Source organism: Xenopus tropicalis, chromosome 7 (genome assembly GCF_000004195.4).
Source record: "Xenopus tropicalis strain Nigerian chromosome 7, UCB_Xtro_10.0, whole genome shotgun sequence".
Classification (NCBI taxonomy): Eukaryota; Metazoa; Chordata; class Amphibia; order Anura; family Pipidae; genus Xenopus; species Xenopus tropicalis.
Window position 1 is genome coordinate 74,042,938 of NC_030683.2, and position 23,384 is coordinate 74,066,321.

The 23,384-nt window shown below is 37.6% G+C and overlaps 1 protein-coding gene across 3 annotated transcripts; it reads right to left on the bottom strand.

Moving 5' to 3' along the window:
* Positions 1-1,696: 1,696 nt before the first annotated feature.
* Positions 1,697-19,745, bottom strand: chek1 (checkpoint kinase 1). Of its 3 annotated transcripts, none has more exons than XM_004916034.4 (13): positions 19,516-19,745; positions 19,110-19,190; positions 18,724-18,947; positions 18,161-18,225; positions 16,542-16,611; positions 14,683-14,871; positions 10,011-10,115; positions 9,518-9,613; positions 9,236-9,335; positions 8,300-8,483; positions 6,191-6,322; positions 3,079-3,180; positions 1,697-2,049 (listed from the first exon to the last, which is right to left on the bottom strand). In XM_004916034.4, the coding sequence occupies exons 2-13, from the start codon at positions 19,172-19,174 to the stop codon at positions 1,957-1,959; spliced, it is 1,425 nt and encodes a 474-aa protein (XP_004916091.1). In that variant the 5' UTR covers positions 19,175-19,190; positions 19,516-19,745; the 3' UTR covers positions 1,697-1,956. The 3 variants fall into 3 exon arrangements, with proteins under 3 accessions (XP_004916091.1, XP_002937561.2, XP_012822441.1); XM_002937515.5 differs by having other exon boundaries at positions 19,503-19,745; XM_012966987.3 differs by having other exon boundaries at positions 19,551-19,744.
* Positions 19,746-23,384: the final 3,639 nt, after the last annotated feature.

A 23,384-nucleotide genomic window follows, 5' to 3' on the forward strand; every position in this document is an offset into this window, starting at 1 on the left:
GCACTGGTAAATGTTGTGTGTTTGCTTCAGAAACATTACTAGAGTTTATATAAACCCTGCTGTGTAGCCATGGGGGCAGCCATTCAAAAGAAGAAAAGGCACAGGTTATATAGCAGCTAACAGATAAACCCTGTAGAATACAATGGTGTCTTATCTGTTATCTGCTATGTAACCTGTGCCTTTTCTCCTTTTTTTCAGCTTGAATGGCTGCCCCCATGGCTACACAGCAGCGTATTTATATAAACTATAGTAGTGTTCCTGAAGCAAACACCCCAGTTTTACCATTGCAGGGCAACAGTACATTATATTTCAATTACTTTAGAACACTTTCATTTTTTGGTGCTACTGTTGCTTTAATTGTTTATCTAGCACCAGTATTTCACTGCTCTGGGAGAGTAGACCCTACTGACTTCAAATTAATTTGCCAGCTTTGCATTTTCCCTAGCAAAGGTAGCTAGAGGGGATGGTCGAAAGAGGGATAGAACAGTCGAATTAGAAAAGTGGAACAGCATAAGGACATGCATTGTTTTAGTATTTTCACAAAAGAAAAAAAAAATAATCTTAACATTACTTGAGATTTTTTTTTTGGGCGCAAATACGGTTACTCATTCAAAAGCTTGCAATCACTTAAATAAAGCACAACACGTATATAACAGTAATTATTACATGGTTTTAACAAGTTAGCCATTCATTCATTTTTATTTTATAACGAAATATATTATACAAGACTTTTATCACATTTAAACAAGTTTTTACAACTAAAGGCAGTGGGTGCAGTTTCCTTACAATGTGAAAAAACTGTGAGGTAATAAGCCACACAAGTGAGAATACCATCAATTGTGATTCTTCTAAAAAAAAAAAAAAAAGATACAAATCAGACCTTTTAAGGAGGAAATTCATATAAAATATTTCATTGTCTGCTATGTTAGCAGTTGTATGGCTTAATCTCCTTCAAACGACTTAATGTCTAAAAAATGAAATGTATCTGCAGTACATGGAATACATATTAAATTACATTTTTATTATGAAGTGCACAGAATAATAGGCATGAAGCCAATACAATATATCTGTAAAAAGAGACCAATTCTATCTATGAATGAGTGAAATCACTTAAGGGCCATGTTCTTGGGCTAAAAGACAAATTCAATTTAGTAAATTCATTAAATTCAGTAAATTAATTCAATTCGGTAAGATCATTAAAGTGGACAAAAGCAACAGTAAGTGATAACAAGACTTGTGATACACAGATCCTTTGACTACCCTTAAAGGAACAGTAACACCAAAAAACGAAAGAGCTTTAAAGTAATAAAAATATAATGCACTGTTGCCCTGCACTGGTAAAACTGGTGTGTTTGCTACAGTAACACTACTATAATTTATATAATAAGCTGCTGTGTAGCCATGGGGGCAGCCATTCAAGCTGGAAAAAAGGAGACAAGGCACAGGTTACATAGCAGATAACAGATAAGCTCTGTAGAATACAATAGTGTTTTATCTGTTATCTGCTAAGTGCCTGTGCCTTTTCTCCTTTGAATGGCTGCCCCGATGGCTACATAGCAGCTTATTTATATAAATTATAGTAGACTCTGAAGTAAACACACAACTTTTACCAGTGCAGGGCAGCAGCACATTATATTTTAGTTACTTTTATACACTTTAATTTTTTGGTGTTACTGTTCCTTTAAAAGGATCAAGGAAAACTACCAAACAAACTTGCTAATATGAAGACAAATGTGTTAGGGGGGAAAAACGAATAAGTAATAAGTAGTAACTGTTTGGGGCCATCTTCAAACCTAAGTGAATTCCTTATTCTCCATAAGAGTTTAAGCACAGAAACAACTCCAATTTACAAGCTAAAAAATGAAAGTTTAGCAACTATTGCGTAACAGTTCCAGCATTGCATGGAGGAAGGTAATGGTCAGAACAACAGATTCCAATGTAACATTAAATTACAGATCAGGTAGCAGGCAGAACTTTTTGGACTGCAACAATAGCATCCATCTTCTTCTTAATCTTCAGGAAATGCCTTTTAAACTCCAGCCCATCACCCTTTAAAATAAAAAACAAAAAATGTTTTGATTTTTTTTTTTCATTAAAAGATTAAAACAGAAATACATTTCTAGTTAATGGGGGTGCTTATTTTCTTCAGTGCTCCCAGGGATCCCTTGCAATGGTTAAAACTGCATGTGTGGTATACAAATCCAATCCCCCAAAAAATCTCTGTACATGTGCAACCCACAATGCACAAAAGAAAACACATGCAAGTAAGTTTTTGGGTTGTTAGTCACTTTACTTCTACTGCTTCTTTGCTTTGCTTTCTAAGTCACGGCTATGGCAATGTAATATAAATAATATACAATTATACACAAAGCTGGGGGGGGGGGGGGGGGAGGGGAACTGTACAGACAATTTACAAACTGTAAGCCTTCAGGACAAGCCATAGTGTTAGTTGTTGACCAGAGAAATGTAGAACTGGTCAACACCTTTAAGCATACTATGCACTATGTATATTATATAAGATATCTGTGCAGTTTGTAGAGACATAGGTAGTAATGTGTACCCTGCCTCCAAATTATACCCCAGTGTTACTGTATCCTAGGAGATTATGTGAAATAAACCAAGGCTTTTAAAGGCTGCATTTTTCATATGTACACAATATGTACAATTTAAAAAATACTAAATAAGAACCTATTTACCTGTAAGTAATAGATAAGATAATCAAACTTTTAGTAGATTTTTATAAAAGGATAAGAACAGTAAGGATCATTGGGGGTGTTAAGATGTTAGGCACCCCCCTTTACTGCTAAAGGTGGCCAATGTTATTAATACATGAACATAAATATAAAAACCAATGACTGCAATACATAGTGCATTCTAGCAGCAATGGCTGCACTGAAAGTTAATACACAGTCAAAACTGCATGTGTAAGATTTTAATTGCATGTCGCAGAACAGAGAAATCTACTGTGATGGTAGTCAGTTACTTGCGAGCCACAGGCAGACAAGGGGTCGACTATAAACACACTTTTAGATAGCTGGCAGCGTAGCAGTAACAGAAAACCCAAAGCATTCAATATACCTTAGAAAGTCTAAAATCTAACAGAATCCTGTCTTCCATTTCCACAAGGTTCACCTTGAATATTAATTTATTATTTCTTCTGTCAGTAGTTGATAGGGTGACCTGTAGTAGACAAAAACAAAGTACCTAATTATACAGATGCAGTTTTTTTCTTGAAAAACAAGTATACTAATAATGCTTGTATTAACTTACTTCATAATGTAATTGTATTAACAAACAATTAGACTACATATTATAACAGTCCTTTAAACAAAAAAATTATCGCATAAGCAACCAATATTCTTTTCTTCCAGTTTACAGCACATGCTCTCATCTGCTGTCAGTTACCCTCTGTACAGTTAGGGGCTGTTATGGCACATAATACGCTGTCAGGGAGCCAGGTTTGCAAAAGCTGAGTTGGCAGGCGAGAAAATTCATATACATTTTTTTCATTTTGGGGTCTCTACATAATGCATACTTTGAAGCACCATATGCATAGATATACCAAACCAACAATTCCTATTTTCCTAATCAAATTAGGAATTGTTGGTTTGTTAAACAGGTAGCGTAAACTAAAGAAAATTGATTTAATTCTCTAGCACATAATTATTTATTCATTGCTCTGTGTATGTACAGGTATATGCAAAATATGTGTTTGCACTTGCACAGTATGTATGTGAAATGTAATGTTTCTTTTTGGGTGGGCCTTTAATTTGCAATTTTGTCTCATTTGTATACTCCGTATGCAAATGTGATAACAAAGCTGGAGACCTCTGGCATTCATATTTGGGGTAAACTGCTTTTGTATGTAAGAAACTGTGTAAGATAAATGCGTCATATTGCAACATTTTTAGACAGATTGGTACTTTGGTAAAGACGCCTTTTTACACCAATGTTGAAACTGTCAAAATGTGTACTTTCCAAAAACATATTGTTTTCCGTAAGCTTCTGTACAGTTAGGGGGTCTTTCATATATACAATATGCAGTCATGGGGCTCGTTTTGCAGAAATTAATTTTGGCAGACGAGAAAACTTCATTTGGCAGACGAGAAAACGTCATATGCTTTATATTTAATTTGGGGTTTGTACATTTCACATACTTTGGTATATCTATGAATATTGGGCATAAAACTGTTCAGTAGACTTCTGGTGTTCATATTTGGGGTGATTTGCCTTTGTATGTAAAAAAAAACTGCAAGATAAATGAGGCTAATTGCAAGATTTTTAGGCGATTTTTAAAAATGCTTTCAGAACCGCTAACCTTACAAAATTTGCGCTGTTTCTAAAATATATGGCTTTCAGAGGTCACCCTACTTTTTTGCAGTTTGTACCACACATAAAACTGCCAGTGTGTTTATGGATTAGGTGAATGGAAGTCATGAAATTAGTGCGCATAAGGTATATTTTGGGGTTCCTGAGGGCCATGTGCTTTGATAAACCTATGTACAGTGAGCATCAAACTGTTCTGTAGACCTCTAGGGTACCTAATGACCTGTAGGAGATAATATGCTGGAAGTTTTGAGGTGATTTTTAGAAAGTTCATCAAAATCAAGACGTTTAGGAAAGAACTTTTTTCTAGGTTTACCCCACTTAAAATGCTGTCAATGTGTTGATTTTGCAGTAACATGACAGATAATATGGCAAATAGAATCAGTTAACATGCGCTTACACAGTGAAAATAGCTTTTTGTAGCCCCAGGTGCACGCTGTACCCACTGCCCGGGCAAATAAGTACAAAAATGATGAAAACAGCAGCACTCCGGTTGTTTTGAAAAAATTTGAAACTTTACAGTGCCAAAAGCAACATTTCAGGCTTCAATCCAGCCCTTTATCAAGCCTCTCATCTCATCACCATTTATGGGCCTCTAAATGCCACATACTTGGGTAAACCTATACACATCTGGTATCTGGTAACTGTTCAGTAAACCCGTGGTGTTCATAGGAATAACAAAAAGAAAAAAAAAACCCATAGACCTTTGTGTTGAATACAACAATAGGCAGAAACTATGTTCAGCACAAGCCCTATTCATAGATGCTGAAAAGGAGGTAAACTGCCCCTTTATATGTACTGATTTTTGGATAGTATTTCTGGACAGTATCCAGTGACTGCTGTCTGATAAAAAAATGTGCCATGTTCCTAATTTGCCATTTATGATTTAAAGAAAATTAGTAAGCTCCACCAATTATACTACAGCTATGGGATCGCTTATCCAGAAACCATTTATCCAGAAAGTTCATCTCCCATAGACTCCATTATAAGCAAATAATTCTAATTTTTAAAAATGATTTCCTTTTTCTCTGTAATAATAAAACTGTACCATGTACTTGATATCAACTAAGATATAATTAATCCTTATTGAAGGCAAAACAATCCTATTGGGTTTATTCAATAAATGATTTTTAGCAGATTTAAGTTATAGAAATCCAAATTACAGAAAGATTCCTTATCTGGAAAACCCCATATCCCGAGCATTCTGGAAAACAGGTCCCATACCTGTACCTAAATTGTTATTCTGACTATTTTCCCTGGCCTCACTCCAGCCAAAAATGTAAACACCCTGAGGTTTCAGTTTCAACAATTGCTGCTTGTGTTGAAAAGCCAAAGATCTTAAGGGTCTATATTACTTGTACAAGAACTATTACCCCAAAATATACCTCAGAGCCAAAAGGCATTGTTAAAATGGCAACAGAAATGTAAAAATTTCAAACATTAAAAAGCACACCTTTACGTTTCGTTTACTGCTTTTTTGAAGAGCAAGTTTCAAAGACCTTTAAATCTTTTCAGACTACTAGAATTGGCCTATCATTATTGCTTTTACATATCAACTTTTATTGAAAAATTAAATTTTACAGTAATAGCTTAGAGATTGATTAAGATCACCTTTGATCCTTCAATCGTCAAGACAAAAACAGTCTGCAAGGTGTATGTACATTTTTGACCCATAGGAAATAAGATTGTTTTCTAAAAACAAGGATAGAAGAAACTAATGTACACTTTTTACTTTTATAGTTTTTTTGTGTTTACAATAAATAGTATTTTTGTTTGTTTTATATGCTTTTTCTTGTTTACTGGGGTTTTGGAAAATGTAAGCCTAAAATCATATGATTAGAAGCTTTATTGAGGGGGTACTCACCTGGTTAGCACAAGACTTCTTTAAAACATATCCCATTTTTTCACAAGTGTCCATCAAATTGCTGTACGAGCTTTCAGCATCCACTTTTGTAAAGAACCTGGTCATTCTTTTGACCAAACGTTGCCAAACATTCTACAGAATTAAGAAAAAAAACTAGGTTGGCAAAAATTGAATAGCACAGGCCATGTTAAAACTGCTAACCATGTAAAGTTGAAACAAATAGCACATGCAAACATCTATTTTCCAGGGCTGTGGAGTCGGTAGATAAATTCTCCGACTCCGACTCCTCAGTTTCTGATACTTCCGACTCCATGACTCTGACTCCTCTGTTTTTAATATGCTAATGTATTTTATACATCCAGGAAGGGGAAGGGGCACTTAAAACACAACTGAACTGATAATAAACTGATAGACAATTTTATCTATACTCCTACTTCTAATGATTTCCCTAGAATCCCATAGTCATGTTTAAAGTTTAAGCTAACATTACAGCTGAATTACAGCAGTTTTTCAAATGTTTTAAAGCTTCAGTCTTAAAGGAACAGTAACACCAAAAAATAAAAGAGCTGTAAAGTAATAAAAATATAATACACTGTTGCCCTGCTACCCTACTATAGTTTATATAAATACCCCGCTGTGTAGCCCCGGGGGCAGCCATTCCTGCACTGGTACAGCTGGGGTGTTTGCTACAGAAACCCTACTATGTCCCCATGGCTACACAGCAGGGTATTTATATAAACTATAGTAGGGTTTCTGTAGCAAACACCCCAGCTGTACCAGTGCAGGAATGGCTGCCCCGGGGCATTTATATAAACTATAGTAGGGTTTCTGTAGCAAACACCCCAGCTGTACCAGTGCAGGAATGGCTGCCCCCGGGGCATTTATATAAACTATAGTAGGGTTTCTGTAGCAAACACCCCAGCTGTACCAGTGCAGGAATGGCTGCCCCCGGGGCTACACCGCGGGGTATTTATATAAACTATAGTAGGGCTTCTGTAGCAAACACCCCAGCTGTACCAGTGCAGGAATGGCTGCCCCCGGGGCTACACAGCGCGGTATTTATATAAACTATAGTAGGGTTACTGTAGCAAACACCCCAGCTGTACCGGTGCAGGAATGGCTGCCCCCATACTACACAGCAGCTTATTTATATAAATTATAGTAGATTTTCTGAAGTAAACACACAGTGCAGAGAAGCAGATTATATTTTAGTTACTTTTATACACTTTCATTTTTTGTTGTTACTGTTCCTTTAAACTATTGACTACCCATTCCCTTCATGTATACAAGTATTTCTAGTCCTGCAAATTTTTTTCACTTAATTAGTTATCAGTGAGAGTTAGGCTGGGTTCACAGTGGGCATTGTGTTCCCAGTAACAGAGGAACACGACGCAGTGGAGCTGCCGCACCTTAACTGTGCGTTACGTCCCATTTAGTGAAGCATACAGTCAATGAAAAGCTTCATGGTCGCTCAACGTGTTCATTTATGCACTGCGTGCATTGGGCTTTATTCTTATAGCAGAGAAGTAATTAATTATGACTGTTTGTGAATTGGGACATTTAAATTTGCTTTATTTTTTTTTATTCCCATTTAAATTTAGTAGGAGTCGGAGTCGGTTCATTTTTTGCCGACTCCGACTCCAGGTACCCAAAATTGCCTCCGACTCAGACTCCACAGCCCTGCTATTTTCTAAACATTTTACACTATACAAACAGTTTTGCCACTGTTAAAAATTTCAAGATGTGACATTCACTTTACAGAGACAAAATTAAAAGCCTTTAAATGAGAAGGAAAAGTAAAAATCCCTGGGGGGGGGGGGGGGGGGGAGTGCCAGATATTAGGCATGATGTAGACCATAGCATTATAGGTGGTTTTAAGCTTTCTGTATGTTGTACATTACCATCCCTTATGCTTTTGCAGCTTCATAAAAAACAAATTACATTTAATTCAGTGCTGAAATCACAATCGAAAATTCAAAAACCAGCAAGCTTTGTTAAACAGAATACCCTATTTAATGGACATACATGGTTTTAATATTTTTCTTAATTTTGCTAAACCAAGAGAAAGAACAACTGTCTAAATATTATTTGTACAGTAATAAGCCATACCTGAGAGGAGCCTGGAGTACCAATTAACTGGCTGCTCAGAAGCATGTTTTCAGGACAGGCAGGCTGAGAGAAGCTGATGCCTTTTCCCTGCACCAAATTGTCTATATGAGAACCATTGCTGTCCCATGTTGCCAGTGCAGTCCGTGGCTCTGGCTGTGTACTAGAATATGCATTCTTCTCTTCACTAATTAGAAGAACAATTACAATTTATTAATTTAAAAAATATCCTCTAAAAAGCATCAAATTCATTAATACATTCATATTGTAAAAAAAGTTATTAATATTTCCTAAACACATGAAAGTCACATATGTGCATAGAGGACAACAAAGCTAAACATTTACTAAACCAAGGAACACTGGTTTTTCTGTCTTGGATAACCCATCATATGCTATGCCAATTCCCAGCTGTTTTTATCTATAAGCATTCTGTTTTTTTCTGTATATAATCAATGCCAATGCATCCTCCTTCCCTATCCTCTGTACTACAACATAGGGCTTTTTTGTTCATGAGCATCACTCCTGTGTTTTGCGCATACCCACTCCTGCCTGACACAGATGTGGCTCATCGACATTTACTACACAACTGCTTGAGATGCCTAAAGCTGATTTAACAATTGAAGTAGAAGATAACAAGGCCAAGGCCATAGGCACATCAAGCGTTGGCTCTGCTGCTCTCAGTTTGCAATTTTTCTGCAGGCTGATAGAAGCAGATTTGCTCCCAATTCCTTTTTTAGAATGATAACATATCTGAAATCTATACCTCTAACTTGACAGAAAATAAGAGCATGTTACTAAAGCTTGAGTAAACTATTGATGAAGGCATCCCTTCATAATTTTTATATAGTTTCATAAATGTTTATATTATGCTGTCTGAAGTATCACTAATCGTTTTACAGTCATAAATAAAAATTTAACTTAATTAACAAGGAAGCTAACCTGTGAGAGATGATTGAAATCTCCATATCTGATCGGATCTGCTTACAAAGCCCAGAAGAATCTGAAGTACCTCCAGAGAAAGCACGGCTTCTCTTAATCCCTATTTAGGAAAGCACAATTTTATAATAATGCAGTAAGTAGCATTACGTCATGACAACAGTACATGTTAAAATACAAGTAATTTTGGACAAACTATGTTAAAAGCATGCAGTACATAATACTGGTATGCAATACAGTGCCCAAAACTATCTATGTTAGAGTATAGAAATACCAGCAACAAACCTTTCTTGATTAATTCTGTGAACCAACGGTCCTTCTTTATGTCTGGAATGGTGATTCTGCTTTGTGGATTTTCTGTTAACATTTTACACAGCAATGCTATAAAAAAAAAAAAAAAAAAGTATAGACATTGGTCATGGCCATACAATGGACTACAATTAAAATTAAATTTGCAACTAAAGAATTAGTATGTAACATTTTAATCTAATTCCTAAATTCTTCTGATTTGTGTGCATGTGTGGCCGATTCATGCTGTTAAATCATGCTGTCTTTCAATTCAGATTTTTTTTTTTTTAAAGGTTAAAAGGTAAATTCAGCACTAATTTATTCTGCTTGCAAATGCTGGTTCAGATATAGCAGAGGTTTGTCAGCAACTGGACTGAGTTTACTTAAAAACATTTCACCACTCATTCGAATGGCTTTTTTTTTTTTTTTTTAATATGCTTTTATTGAAAATTACAATTTTATGCTTTAAAGAAAACAAATATTTACTTACCAAGAGGGGTAGCACCTATTTTTTTCCATGGAGTGAGATAATGATTTTTTTCCTTCCAATCACAATACTCCTGGCATGCTTCAGTTGGCTGATCCCATGGTAACTCTAAAACATTTAACGTTAAAGTATTCAATTCAGAAAACATTAAAATGGGTTTTCACTGATGGAGCAGAAGAGGTACCTGTCTAGGTACCCACAGTTGTGAAGGAAGAGAGCAATCGCTTTATTTTTTTCTTCCGAACATTTAGGAGAAATGCTGTTATTGCCTTTAGCAGGCCACTACTGCATTTTCACAAATTGCATCAAAACTGCCTTTGCACAAGGCCAACTCTATTGATACAATTTTCTTCATATATCCTAAGAATATTTGAAATTATGTATTAGTTTTTCTATTTATAAACCATATTAAGACCCCATGCCGTGAAAAATTTCTTGCTTTTTAAAACAATATGACTTTTACTTTTTTTTTTAATATTTGGTGCAGTTACCTCTTGGCATTATCTGCAGAGATTCTTGACTAACAGAAAATGGAGCTCTGGTGTCTGGAGGTTTATTACTGCCAAGCATTCCTTACTAGCCATTAACCATCAATTCTGTCAAGTGTTAAAAAAGCTGAAGAGAGCAGGGTTTCTCACACTGAGTTTACCCCCAAATATGGCTCCTGAATTGCATAGAATGGTGTGTCCAAAAGGTTTTACTATTTGTTTTTACAGCATTGCAGTGTGTATACAATGTAAACACGTAACACTAATATCAGTAGAAGCCTGTAACCTCAAATAAGCTTGCATCAGCACCACATACTGGTTCGATACCTCTCCAAACACCCCTTTTAGCCTGTACCTTCTTAGTGAACCAGGAGACCGAGACACATACCTGCTATCTGCCAGGGACCTGCACTCCTGCTGTGGCTTAAAGAGAGCCGATAGCCACTTTAAACCTCTCCCTGCATTGACACCTGAACCAAGCCTAGGCCACAGTGGGCCAGTGAAAGTTGCTCCCGCTGGCATGAACAGCGGAGACAAGACAAAATAATCACAATGCCCGACAAGGATACATGACAGTACGTGAGCCGGACCTGGAAGATTATTTCACCTTCACGCCTGAAGACATGGTAAGCACTGGAAGGGACTCACATTTAACACAGTAAGGCACTCCTCTGCATTGCAGAGCTTACTCAGAACGGGTCTCCTCCTTCTGGAGCTACTGAGCTCCATTAAGAAATTAACTATACATGTGCCAAGAAGTGTTTTAATCCACCCTGAGAGTGATGCTCCTGGCATATATCCCATCTTGCCTAAAAATACAACTGAACCCGAAACACTGAGAAAGGAGAGCCCATCACTCTATCACAAGGGAGTCAGACTTATTCATACCTACCTCCAATCTAAATTGGACCCACCATATCATAAGATGCTGCATACCTACACACTATAATCTTAATTCTCTACAGTATTCTTTTTGGCTTGACGAGAAGATGACTTTTCTGTAACACACTGCTCACCATCACACTCCCAAACAGTGGACCCCGTGGCTATAACAGCGAATATAAGCGGAGATAAAGTTTGGCTGTTCCTGTAGGATTATCACCGTTGGTTTCATACTTCAAAAGCCATGGTCCACAAAGAACTTTCAAAACATGAAATGACCATGTTTAATTATTTGGATACAAAAAAAGTATCTAAATCATTAAACATTTCACGAAGCACGGTGAAGACTGGTGCTTAATCAAAATGGAAGGAATCATGAATATCTCAAAGTATCACTCTATTTTGTCACAAAACTTCCAAGTATCTGCTAGGAAGCTGAAAATTTAAAATTCACCTTTCAGCATGACAAAGACCCAGAGCATAAATCTAAATCAACTAAATCATATATATCAGTAGATATTGCCCTTTTACATCCTTCCCCTTGAGCCACCATTTAGTGATGGGCTGTGTGCTCCCTCAGAGATCACATGAACAGAAATAATGCAGCTCTAACTATAATGGGAGGTAGTGTGAGAGCATAAGACAGAACTCTATCCATTCGTTGCCTGATTTGACCTAGCATGTATGTGTGCCTTGGCTTGTTTGTGTGCACTGTAAATCCTATGATCCCAGGAGGCGGCCCTTAATTCTTAAAATGGCAATTCTCTATTTAGGATTACCCAATAGCACATACTACTAAAAACGTATATTTTTATGAAAATTGTTTATTTAGATGAAGCGGGGTTTTACATATGAGCTGGGTTATGCAATATATTTTTATAGGGACATTGTTTGGGGGTATAGTATTCCTTTAAGGGGGTGTGCACACAAATTGGGAACTGCTATCTTGCTACCCTCCCATTGGTCTGCTGATCGGCTGCTGGGAAGGGGGTTGATATCATTCCAACTTGCAGCTCAGCAGTGTGACTGAAGTTTATTAGAGCACAGGTCACATGGCTGTGGCACCCTGGGAAATGAAGAATATGGCTAGCCCCATGTGAAATTCAAAATTAAATGTAAAAAATGTCTGTGTTTTTGGAAAATGGATTTCAATGCAGAATTCTGCTAGAAAAGCTCTATTAACTGATGAGTTTTGAAAAACACATGTTTTCCCTTGACAGTATTCCTTTAAACACCCATACCCCCACTATTTACAAGTGGGACTCTCAACACCTTGCCAAACAGCTTGCTGCCGAAACATTAGTCGATGTTTGGGGAGAAAACCACCCACTTGATTATGCCATTGCCCATTCCCTTTACTCAAGAAACTATGTTATTTTCACTAAATCCACATAGTTAGCGTTAGTTTTTTTATATAACCTGGTGAGACCATGGCATGGTGGAAGTTATCTTAATAATTGGGATAAAGTAAGGGGACATTGATGCTAGATGCGGAATGAACCTCTGTTACTAGAAAATAACACCCGTACTGAGGTCTCAAAAGCCATCACAGAATACTATAAAATGAACACCGTATCTGGCACCTCACCCACTATCAGGTGAGAGACCTACAAAGCAGTCATCTGGGGAATACTTCTCAAACAAACCACACATTTGAAAAGAATCAGGAGAATGGAAAATTCACCATTTGCATATACTGCACAAATTAGCTATCATTCATAAACATGCCCCAAAATTGAAAGCTCAAGGGACACAGATAAAAAGATTTAAGAACTTAATTGATCTTTGCACTTTCAGACAGGTCAGTTTATGTGATGTGAGAAATGAAATACCCATACTGCATATAAGCCACACACGATATTGGCTCGAACTCCCTACATGCCTCACACAGCATACACGCTATACGTAGCCCTACAGGGATGATCATAGATACTAAATGCATTTAGCACCTTTTACATAGACCTGTACACTGTTAATAAAGCTGATGAGGCAGCTAGGGCAAGAACATTGGAAATCTTAATTCACCGGAACCCCCTTACTTTTTCACAGAAGACCCAAGAGACGCAGGTCACTGCACTAGACAAGGCAAAAAAATTCAAAATCAGAAAAGGCTTCAGGTCCTGAAGGCTATACAGCATAATACAAGAGGACACCTAAATCCCTCATTTGAAAGACCTCTCCCAATCATTCCTTGATGGCCCCCCTCCCAAACAGCCTTGCAAACTGCATCCACTGTAAAGATTCTGAAGCCAGGGAAAGATCCCCAGTTACTCAGATCCCCACTGACCAATGTCACTTAAACACTGATCTCAAACTGCTTGCCTGCCGCCATAACTTACTACAACCAAGTGGGTTTTATGCCAGGATGACAGGCATAAACATCTGCAATGCAACTAACCTGATCTGCCTGGTGCTGAACACAAACTCCTACCCCCTACTTCTATCCCTCGATGCACAAAAAGCATTACATAGACTGGATTGGAGGTACGTGTTCGAAGTCCTTGAAAAGCTGAAACGACTTATAAAATCAACCCAACAAAATCACAAATTAACACTGCTGCAACTCAATTTTGATTACCGATGGGAAACAGACTTATTAGCATATTTGGCAGTCCATCTCACTCCCTCCTATGTGTGGCCCATTTATCCCAATTTAAATAACATGGCATGCATACCGTTTGGCAGAATAACAGCGGTTAAGATCATGTTACTACCACACCTTCTATATCTGTTCAGGACACTACCAACTAATTTCCCTGAAAAGATCGCTTCCTCCCTTCAAAAAGCCAGGGACAAACTTTTGGACAGGAGCTATGAGCTGGAGTGGTTTCCATGGACCCATTACTTGGGAAACCTACAGCTAGGAGCCACTGACACGACCTGAGGTTCCTAGCATAGAACGCAATATATAGTGACCCTTCCTGAAGTTTTGCGACAGAACCTGTATTTCTCCCCCCCACCCCCCCAGTTAGTTAATTATATTTGTCCTGTTATTTGTTTATATTGGCCACTTGTTCAAAAATGCTGACAATTTGTTCATTTCTTCTGGTTAAACCTATTTCCTTCAAAAAAATAATAAAAACCTCAAATAAATTCCAATAATAAAAAAGTTGGGATATATTGCGGTATCCAGCATGCAATGGAGCAAACGCAGGTCACATTTACAGATGCCTAGTGATAACTGTCCACACAATTACATAAGCAGTAGGGAAGAGAAGAGTCTATTTATCACTATTATGCAATAAGTAATCACCTCAATATTTAGTTACCCATATAAACAATATTTGAAATATGGATATCCATACCTCCGGCTAACATGGCAGTCAGTACAATGCCACATGACCACACATCTACTGGCTCTGCATTAAAGGCTCTGGACTTAATCAGTTCTGGTGCAACATAGGGTAGGGTTCCACACATCTTGTTTAAAAGTCTTTCTTTCGCATTGTGTCGGAACACTGTTGCCAAACCAAAGTCAGAGATTTTCAGGTGATCTATTTAAAATGAAAGAAGCATTAAGAAAAAGAAAATATTATAAACACAAGTAATCAAAAAAGTCCAAGTTCTTTTTGGCATTGGGCCATTACTATCAATAGATCAAATGTGTTTGTATGCATTTAAATATAATGTAATTTTATCACGCACTGGCAAACATTTTGTATTTGCTGCAGACACTTTGATAAAGCCTATAAAAATGTTTAGTAATGAAGACTGCTATTCAATATACAGTAATGCTAAGGGCGAAGAGAGATGGGGCGATTAGTTGCTGAAATTTTTAAAAATCCAATTGTGGCAACTAATAGCCAAGACAGCAAACCTCGTAGCTAGCTATACAAGTCACCACATGTGCACAGGAACTAGCTGCCATCATTCTAGCTGGATCTCCTACCTTAAGTCTCTAAAATTATTCAAACAGTAATTAAACCCAATAAGATTGTTTTGGCTCCAACAAGGATTTATTATATCCTAGCTGGAATCAAGTACAAGCTACTGTTTAATTATTAGAAAGAAAAAGAAATTTATTTTTAAAAGAGTATATTATTTGATTAAAATGGAGTCTGTGGGAGATGGCCATTCCGTAATTTGGAACTTTCTGGATAATGGGTCCAATATCTGTATGTATAAATGATCCCTTGGCTTTCCCACAGCTGCTGCCTGTGTTTTTAGGTTTACAGATAAACATGTGTTCATTATACAAGGAGCTCTAACCGGGGATGGGTTATTGTCACATACAAGAAAATAAAACCCTAGCCCGCCCCCTCCAAGCTCCCTCCTTGTCGTTTCCCTGTGTCCTGTACTGCCATAAATTTGCAGAGCCATGAAGAATCCAAAGGGGCCATTTCACCTATTTTGCGATCCTCTTCTTTTAGATCTTAGAGGAGAATGCACAGTTGAATCCACTTCCTGAAATCAGCTTTAACTGTGCATGCTCCTGCAAGATCTGTAGTGACCACTGAGAGAAGAGGTTTAGAAGACAGACAGAAGACATCACCGTTAAGGTGGCCAAACACGCACCGATATTATCGTACGAAACCTCTTTTCGTACGATAATCGGTGCGTGTATGGCATGTCGGCGAGTCGACCGATATCGCAGGAAGCTGCCGATATCGGACGACTCGCCGATCGGACAAGTTTGAAAATTTTGATCGGACGCCATAGAAGGCGCCTGACCAAAATTCTCCCTTCAGAGCTGAATCGGCAGAAGGAGGTAGAAATCCTATTGTTTCTACCTCCTTACCTGCCGATTCAGCCCTGAATGGTGTGTGGCGGATCTTACGATGTTTCGTGCGACCGATGGTCGTACGAAACATCGTCGGATCGCCACGTGTATGGCCACCTTTAAACTCAGCTCAGAAGATTTATAGTAGTTTAACACACAAGAAAACTTCTGAATAGCCCTTGCAGAGAGGGAGCTTTTGGGGGAGGCGGGGGAGGCAATGGAGGGGGTGAAGAGGAGGCTGGGAATAGGGTAAGGTTTAGTTCTGCTATAAGAAAAACCCTAGATAGAATATAATTACAAATGGTTGGTATACTGTCAAACACAAACCCTAAATGGACTCATTAAACACAGTATATAGGCTCTTAAAAAAACAGTTTCACTAGGCAAAAAAAATACAGTAGGTTCAAACTACATAGGTTAGTTTTGCAGAATGTGGATTTGTACCTCGGTCATCTAAGAGTAAGTTCTCAGGCTTAATATCTCTGTGCGTTATTCCAATGCTGTGCAGGTATTCCTGCAAAATAAAATATGAACACCATAAGAATAGCTTTATAAGCTGTGCCCAATGGGGTTTAAAGCTTAAGCAATACTAACACACAGTTTTACTCAAATCTTAAGTAGGAAAAGTAGATGTATAGTCGTCAAAGGAGCCAGTGCTACACATTAGAACTGCATTCAGATAACCTATTGTTTCTCATACTACCCTGTAATGAGACTTGGATTTCTTACTATTGAGATCTATTCTGATATCTACTGGGAGTTTCTATCTTGCTACCTTCCCATTGAGCTGCTGATTGGCTGCTGGGAGGGGGATCATATCTCTCCAACTTTCAGCTCAGCAGTAAAGTGTGATTGAAGTTTATCAAAGCACAAATCACATGGCAGTGGCACCATGGGAAATTAAGAATATGGCTAGCTCCATGTGAAATTTAAAAATTAAATAATTTGTATTTTTGAAAAATGGATTTCAATGCAGGATTCTGCTGGAGAAGCTCTAATTTAATTTTAAAATTTCACATGGAGCTAGCCATATTCTTCATTCCCCAGCAAAACAATGGGAAGGTAGCAAAAGAGAAACTCCCAGTAGATATCAGAAGATATCATATTTTTAACACACACATTACATATATATTTTTATCTATACTGTATGCATTTTTTTTTCTTACTGTTGTAAAGATAAATTACCCAGTTTCGTCCCCTTAAGCTGGCCATACACGCACCGATAATATCATACAAAACCTCGTTTCATAGGATATTCGGTGCGTGTATGGCAAGTCGGCGAGGTGACCGATATCGCAGGAGGCTGCTGATATTGGTCGACTCGCCGATCGGGTGGGTTAGAAGATTTTGATCGGGCGCATAGAAGGCGCCTGAGCAAAATCTACCTTCAGAGCTGAATCGGCAGAAGGAAGCAGAAATCCTATTGTTTCTACCTCCATATCTGCCGTTTCAGCCCTGAACGTTAGTGGCCGATTGGAACGATCTTTCGTGCGACCAATCGCCACGTGTGTGGCCACCTTTAAACAGGACACCACAGCCAGCCCTACCTAAGCTGTTCAAGAAGCTTTGAACCCTGTTCTCTCTGTGCAGCATGAACCGTAGAAGTGCATACACATCCAGCCACAAGCATAATTGCTTCAGATTGCATCCTACTACACATGGAGGACTGTGCAGTAGATGAGTTGGATTGTTTCAGAATCTAAGCAGCAGCAGCTCCCTGTGGCAGCAGAGGAAATCTGACACATAAGGTTTACACATGTGTAAACATATATAAGAAATCAATATTCAAGTAGAATGTTTAATATTCAGGCCTAAACAATATTTGGACCTGAAACAAGGAATGGCTGTAAATGCAAAGTGTTACAGCATGTGAAAGCTCAGTTTTAGGCGACAGTCTACTGCTAAGGCTTTTATGTGGTGCTTCTCATTGCTGTTAGTAGAAACTTGTATGCAACTCTATGCATTATGAACCCTACATGTGCCATCATCATGTACTGGAAACAAAGTTGCACACAGAATTATTTCAATTTTAGTAGTTGCTGAGAAAACGTAAGGTGCCTCACCACACCAGCAATTAGCTGCTGAAAAAATTTTTGTGCATCTTGCTCAGGCATTCCAACATCAGGTTCTGTAACAAATATAAATAAACACGTTACTGTGCATGAACAAGCTCACTTCAATCTTAAATACATATTCTTACTTCACTTCTGATGAACATTTTATATCTTTTTGTCCCTATGAGGGTGGTGTACTCCTGGTACCCACAGGACTATGTTTAAGAGGCCAAAAAGTGACCAAAGTGGTCTGGGAAGGGTCAGCAGATAATATTGGCCTGTGTATTTAAAACTAAATAACTATACTACGTATACTGGTTAACAACTAGATGGTTATCAGTCCAACAAAGATAGGGGTAAAAACTATGAATGAGCACATCCACAACACAATCTGCCTGAAATTATTAAACTTCAAGCACGGCATGAGAAGATTTTAGCAACAGATTCAAAAGCTATTTCTGTTGGTAAACCCTTGTGCATGACTTAAAACTAAAGCAATATATTGATGGATACAGAATTTATCACATAGTGACTTCTCGATTCAGTTACATATTCCAGAACGAATTCCATACCTATGCGATCAAAGAGCTCACCACCTCGACAATACTCCAGAAAGAGGTACTGAATGTTTCCTTCCCGTCGATGTCCATAAAATCTTACAATATTTGTGTGATTAAGCATCCTATTAATACAAATCTCCTTTTTGATGTTTTCTGGGCAATCAGCTGCACGTGTCATGTCCACAATCTTCACTGCTACTGCTTCTTCTGTTTTCCGGTTTACTGCCAGCTGCACTCTGATATAAACAGCAATTGAAGAAAAGTTACAGCTTATGTATGAACTTATGCTAATCTCATGTGAAAGTGTGCATGTGATATAAAATAATAAATTCCAGAAAGGGGGGAAAATGATAAATTCAAGGAAACTATAAAATGTTAAAATAAAAACAGGTACTCACTCTCCATATGCCCCTTCCCCAAGAGTCTGGACAAGATCCCAGTCTTCAACAAATGGAACTGCCATTTTCTTATGTTATTATCTGCCAATGCAACAAAGACGTTTTAAAACAGGGGAACCACTAGGTTATGGAAAGCTCAATGTTTCCAGCTGTTTGTATGAATGCGTATAAAAAAAAAACATTCTGATTATGGGACAAATGGGCAAATATTGCTTCAAAACGTAGAATATTTTTCAAATTCTATTTAATCTAATACTGTCATACCACAAAAGACACATCCTTGAAAAGAACTATTGTATAATTACACACATAACCGCAAGGCGCCATCGGGTAATACTCGTCCCGGGAAAGTTGGTTTTGGGAGTTAAGGGGGGACAGATGTGCTACACATACTTGGATTACCAACCCACTCCTGTCATTGATTTGCAGACTTCTTGATACCTGTTGCTACAGTTCCTGCATGTTCTTTCCCCTACACAGCGTTTCCTAACACAGCCCGCAATTTCGGAACGCCACCTACAGCTCCCAGAAAACTATTTTCCTGGCGCGCTTCTACAGTCATACGGCAAATCCCGACACCACAAATCTCGCGAGTATGGCGTCCGACTGCACGTCAGCGCAGTGACGTTTACGTAGCCGCCTTGATAGTGCCGATCCGTCGTAGTTTCGGTGTACGTATCTCCTAATTCTGAATAATAATAATAATTAATAATAATAATAATAATAAAAAGAACCAGTCTCCCTTGTTGGTATCTTGCCAGAAAGTCACACAGCTCAGCCCACAATTTTCGTAGAAGTTTATATTTTGTGCTCGGAGTTCCAACGTTTACCCAATCAGAGTATTTTCTCTTAATCTTACCAAAAAGCTAGAAGTTTTGGGCAAGCTCGGATAAAATTATATTGTCATCAGTTTAGTTTTTTATGTCTTTAAAAAGTTACAGTAACAGTTTAATACACAGATCTATGTTCTGGAGACAAACGTAAAACCCTCTATGCTTATATAATGATCACAGGTCAGTCAGTGCATACGACCCAATACGTTCAAAAATGAAAAATTATTGGTGAACTTTGTATAAAGTACTTACGAAAAATGCTTTAGCTCCTAGTTGTTGCTCTGTGCTGCAACCAAATACAACTGCAAAAATCCAAAAATAGGAAAAAAAGCTCCAGCAGATTAACTGCAAAACATTTATTATGGGTAGTGGTAACACGACATGTTTCGGGTTAATACCCTTTATCAAGTGTACAAAGACCATAACCATGTGATCTCATTTAAAGCCAAATTGACCTATGACCCACCAAGCACACAGCATTTCAGGAAACTTTCTTAAAGTGATAGTATAATAAGTTAACAAGTTAAACATAAGTGAAGGGTCATTATATAATATACCTTGTGTAAAAAATGCTATAGTTAAATATGGTAATGTTTCATTATACATTAACATTAAAGTGATAGTGCTGCAATTAGCATAAATAATGCCACAATGTGCATAGATTTGTTTAGGTTTGTTAAAATAGCATAAAAGGTAATAATTTATAAGATAATCAAAAACAAGTGCAAAGTGAATAAAGCATACAGTCCAAATACTAAGTCCGTAAGTGTTGATCCAATGTCCTTGGAAATCCATTAAAAACAGTTCCATAAAAGAGGAAGGGAGGTCCAGTTGAACCGAATCCACAAGAAACACTCCTGGGGGCCACTGCACGTTTACACGTGTCTAACCACACCAATGATAGGAAACTGCCCATACAGGGCCTATCCAGGGTAATGTAATCCTTTATATATTGAAATTGCCTATACATGTTTAAATGCAACATTTTCAAATCATTTACGTATAAATTATTGTTACAAAATGGATACAATAAGCTGCAAAATATGCAAAAAGTTACTAATGAAGTATTACTTTTAACAGGCCAGCCTTATTATATATCTCTATCTCCTGTAATAGGTGACTCACCCATACCAATTTTTTTATTTTTATACAGCAGGAAATCCGTGTTTCGCAACGACTAGCAGGCTAACTTTATTCACCTGAAAAGTAGAGTGGACAATACATAATTGAACCTACAGGAAACAGAGTAAACTATATTGTTCATTCATACCTCTGGGCATGACACAGTCTAGGCGCCTTATCCACCTAGCCTCTCTTTGTAATAGCAGCTTCTTCCAATCCCCACCTCTTACAGGTTTTTGTACCACCTCCAACACTTTCCATTTTAACTGACAGGCACTGTGCTTATTATCAATAAAGTGCCGTGACACAGATGTATCCGTGTAAGAATCCTTCTTAAAATTCCGAATATAGTTCTTATGCTCTTTTATACGTGTATTAACCGGACGGAAGGTTTTTCCCACGTATAGCATTCCGCACGGGCACTTTAATACATATATCACAAACTTGCTCTTACAAGTGGCATATGCTTTTAAAGGGATTTCCACTCCACTTAGTGGATGGTGTATGTTAGACCCCTTAATAATGGAACTGCAGCAATTGCATTCCATACATGGAAAAGTGCCTATCTTAGGTTTGCCTTCAAACAATGTCTTTGTACTAAAAGATTGTGTTGGACATAAGATGTCCTTAAGAGACGAACCTCTTTTATACGCAAACCTAGGAAGCTTGCTGAATAAACTGCCATGTTTTGTATCTGATTGTAATATGGGCCAGTACTTTCTAATCACATTTTCTATTTTCCGGCTTTTCTTATCAAATTTCCCCACAAAAGTCATTCTATTGTCATTACAAATATGAGATTTAGGCTTTAATAATTGCTCACGAGGCAACTTACCAACCTCATTAGCGACATGTTCTAATTTTTGTTTGGGGTAACCCCTATCCATAAAACGCTTTGTCAAATCATTAGCAGCATCTCTATACAAAGAGTCATTAGAAGCGATTTTCCTTGCCCGAATATACTGACCCTTAGGTATTGCTTTCAATGTAAGGGGGTGGTGGCAGCTCCTGATATGCAAAAGGTTATTCCTATCCATTTTTTTGCGATATAGCCCTGTGACTAGTTTATTACCATCCAATTTAATGTTGACGTCAAGAAAATTAATCTCAGTAGTAGAGGTCTCAAAAGTGAATTTAACCGTTGGGTGTGATTTATTTGCTTCAGATACCATTTGCTCAAATTTACCAATCGGACCAACCCATAAAATTAAGGTATCATCCACATACCTGAAATACTGTTTAATATATGGTAAATAGGTCTTGTTAAGAAACAATTTTTTCTCCAACTCATAAACAAAAAGGTTGGCAAGGGATGGCGCGACCGCTGACCCCATTGACGTGCCTTGTTGCTGCCAGAAAAATTGCCCATCGTACATGAAATAGTTTTTCTTTAACACTATTTCAAGGCAGTCCAGAATAAAGTAAATCAGGGCATTAGATAAATTTGTATCCAATAGTGCGTTTTCCACACAACTTAGAGCCTCCTCCTGTGGTATTGATGTAAAAAGGCTTTCAATATCAATACTACAGAGGATAATGTCACCTTCCAATGGACCCAAAGCATTCAATTTATTTAATAAATCGGTAGTATCTTTAAGGCAGGTGGGTAAATTGCTGACCAATTTTTGCAAGTGAAAATCAACAAATTTAGAAAGTGGTTCAAGGACTGAACCCACACCTGACACAATTGGTCTACCTGGAGGATTAATTAAAGTTTTATGAATCTTGGGCAGTATATATAATAATGGAATTTTAGGAAATTCTGTAGTAAGAAAATCCCTGGTACTCTTATCAATAGTGCCCATAAGGAATGCATCATAAACCATTGTATCTATAGTATTTTTAATCTTACCCGTGGGATCTGAGTCTATAGTACAATAGTGCCCCTGGATATTCAATAACCGCATTACTTCTTCATTATATTTGTCTCTATCTAGGACCACCACCGCTCCCCCCTTATCTGCCTTTTTAATTATAATGTTGTGGTTATTTTTGAGAGTAATCAGTGCATGTCGTTCCCTTTTAGTGAGATTGGGGTGATATTTGGTTCCTATATCATTATCCCAAATATCTTTAACTTCATTAGTTACCACTTTGACAAAAGTATCCAAAGACACACTTGTAACATCAGGTAAATAATTACTTTTCTTTTTAAGACCCGGATATTGGACCTGGGTCCCTGTTTGGGTCTCAGTAAAACACATTTTTATCTTAAGGGATCTAATAAACCTAAAAAAGTCTACTTCCCAATCAAAAAATTCAGTGAAATAATCAGGTACAAAACCCAGTCCCTTATTAATAACTGACAGTTCAAACTCAG

What these genes read in the sequence shown, in the direction of transcription:
- chek1 (XM_004916034.4), bottom strand. Translation starts at nt 19,174, where the DNA reads ATGGCAGTTCCATTTGTTGAAGACTGGGATCTTGTCCAGACTCTTGGG. An exon ending in AATAGGTGCTACCCCTCTTG is followed by an intron (nt 9,614 to 10,010) that starts GTAAGTAAATAT and finishes TTTTTTTTATAG; the next exon opens with CATTGCTGTGTAAAATGTTA. An exon ending in AGAAGTCTTGTGCTAACCAG is followed by an intron (nt 3,181 to 6,190) that starts GTGAGTACCCCC and finishes TGTCTACTACAG; the next exon opens with GTCACCCTATCAACTACTGA.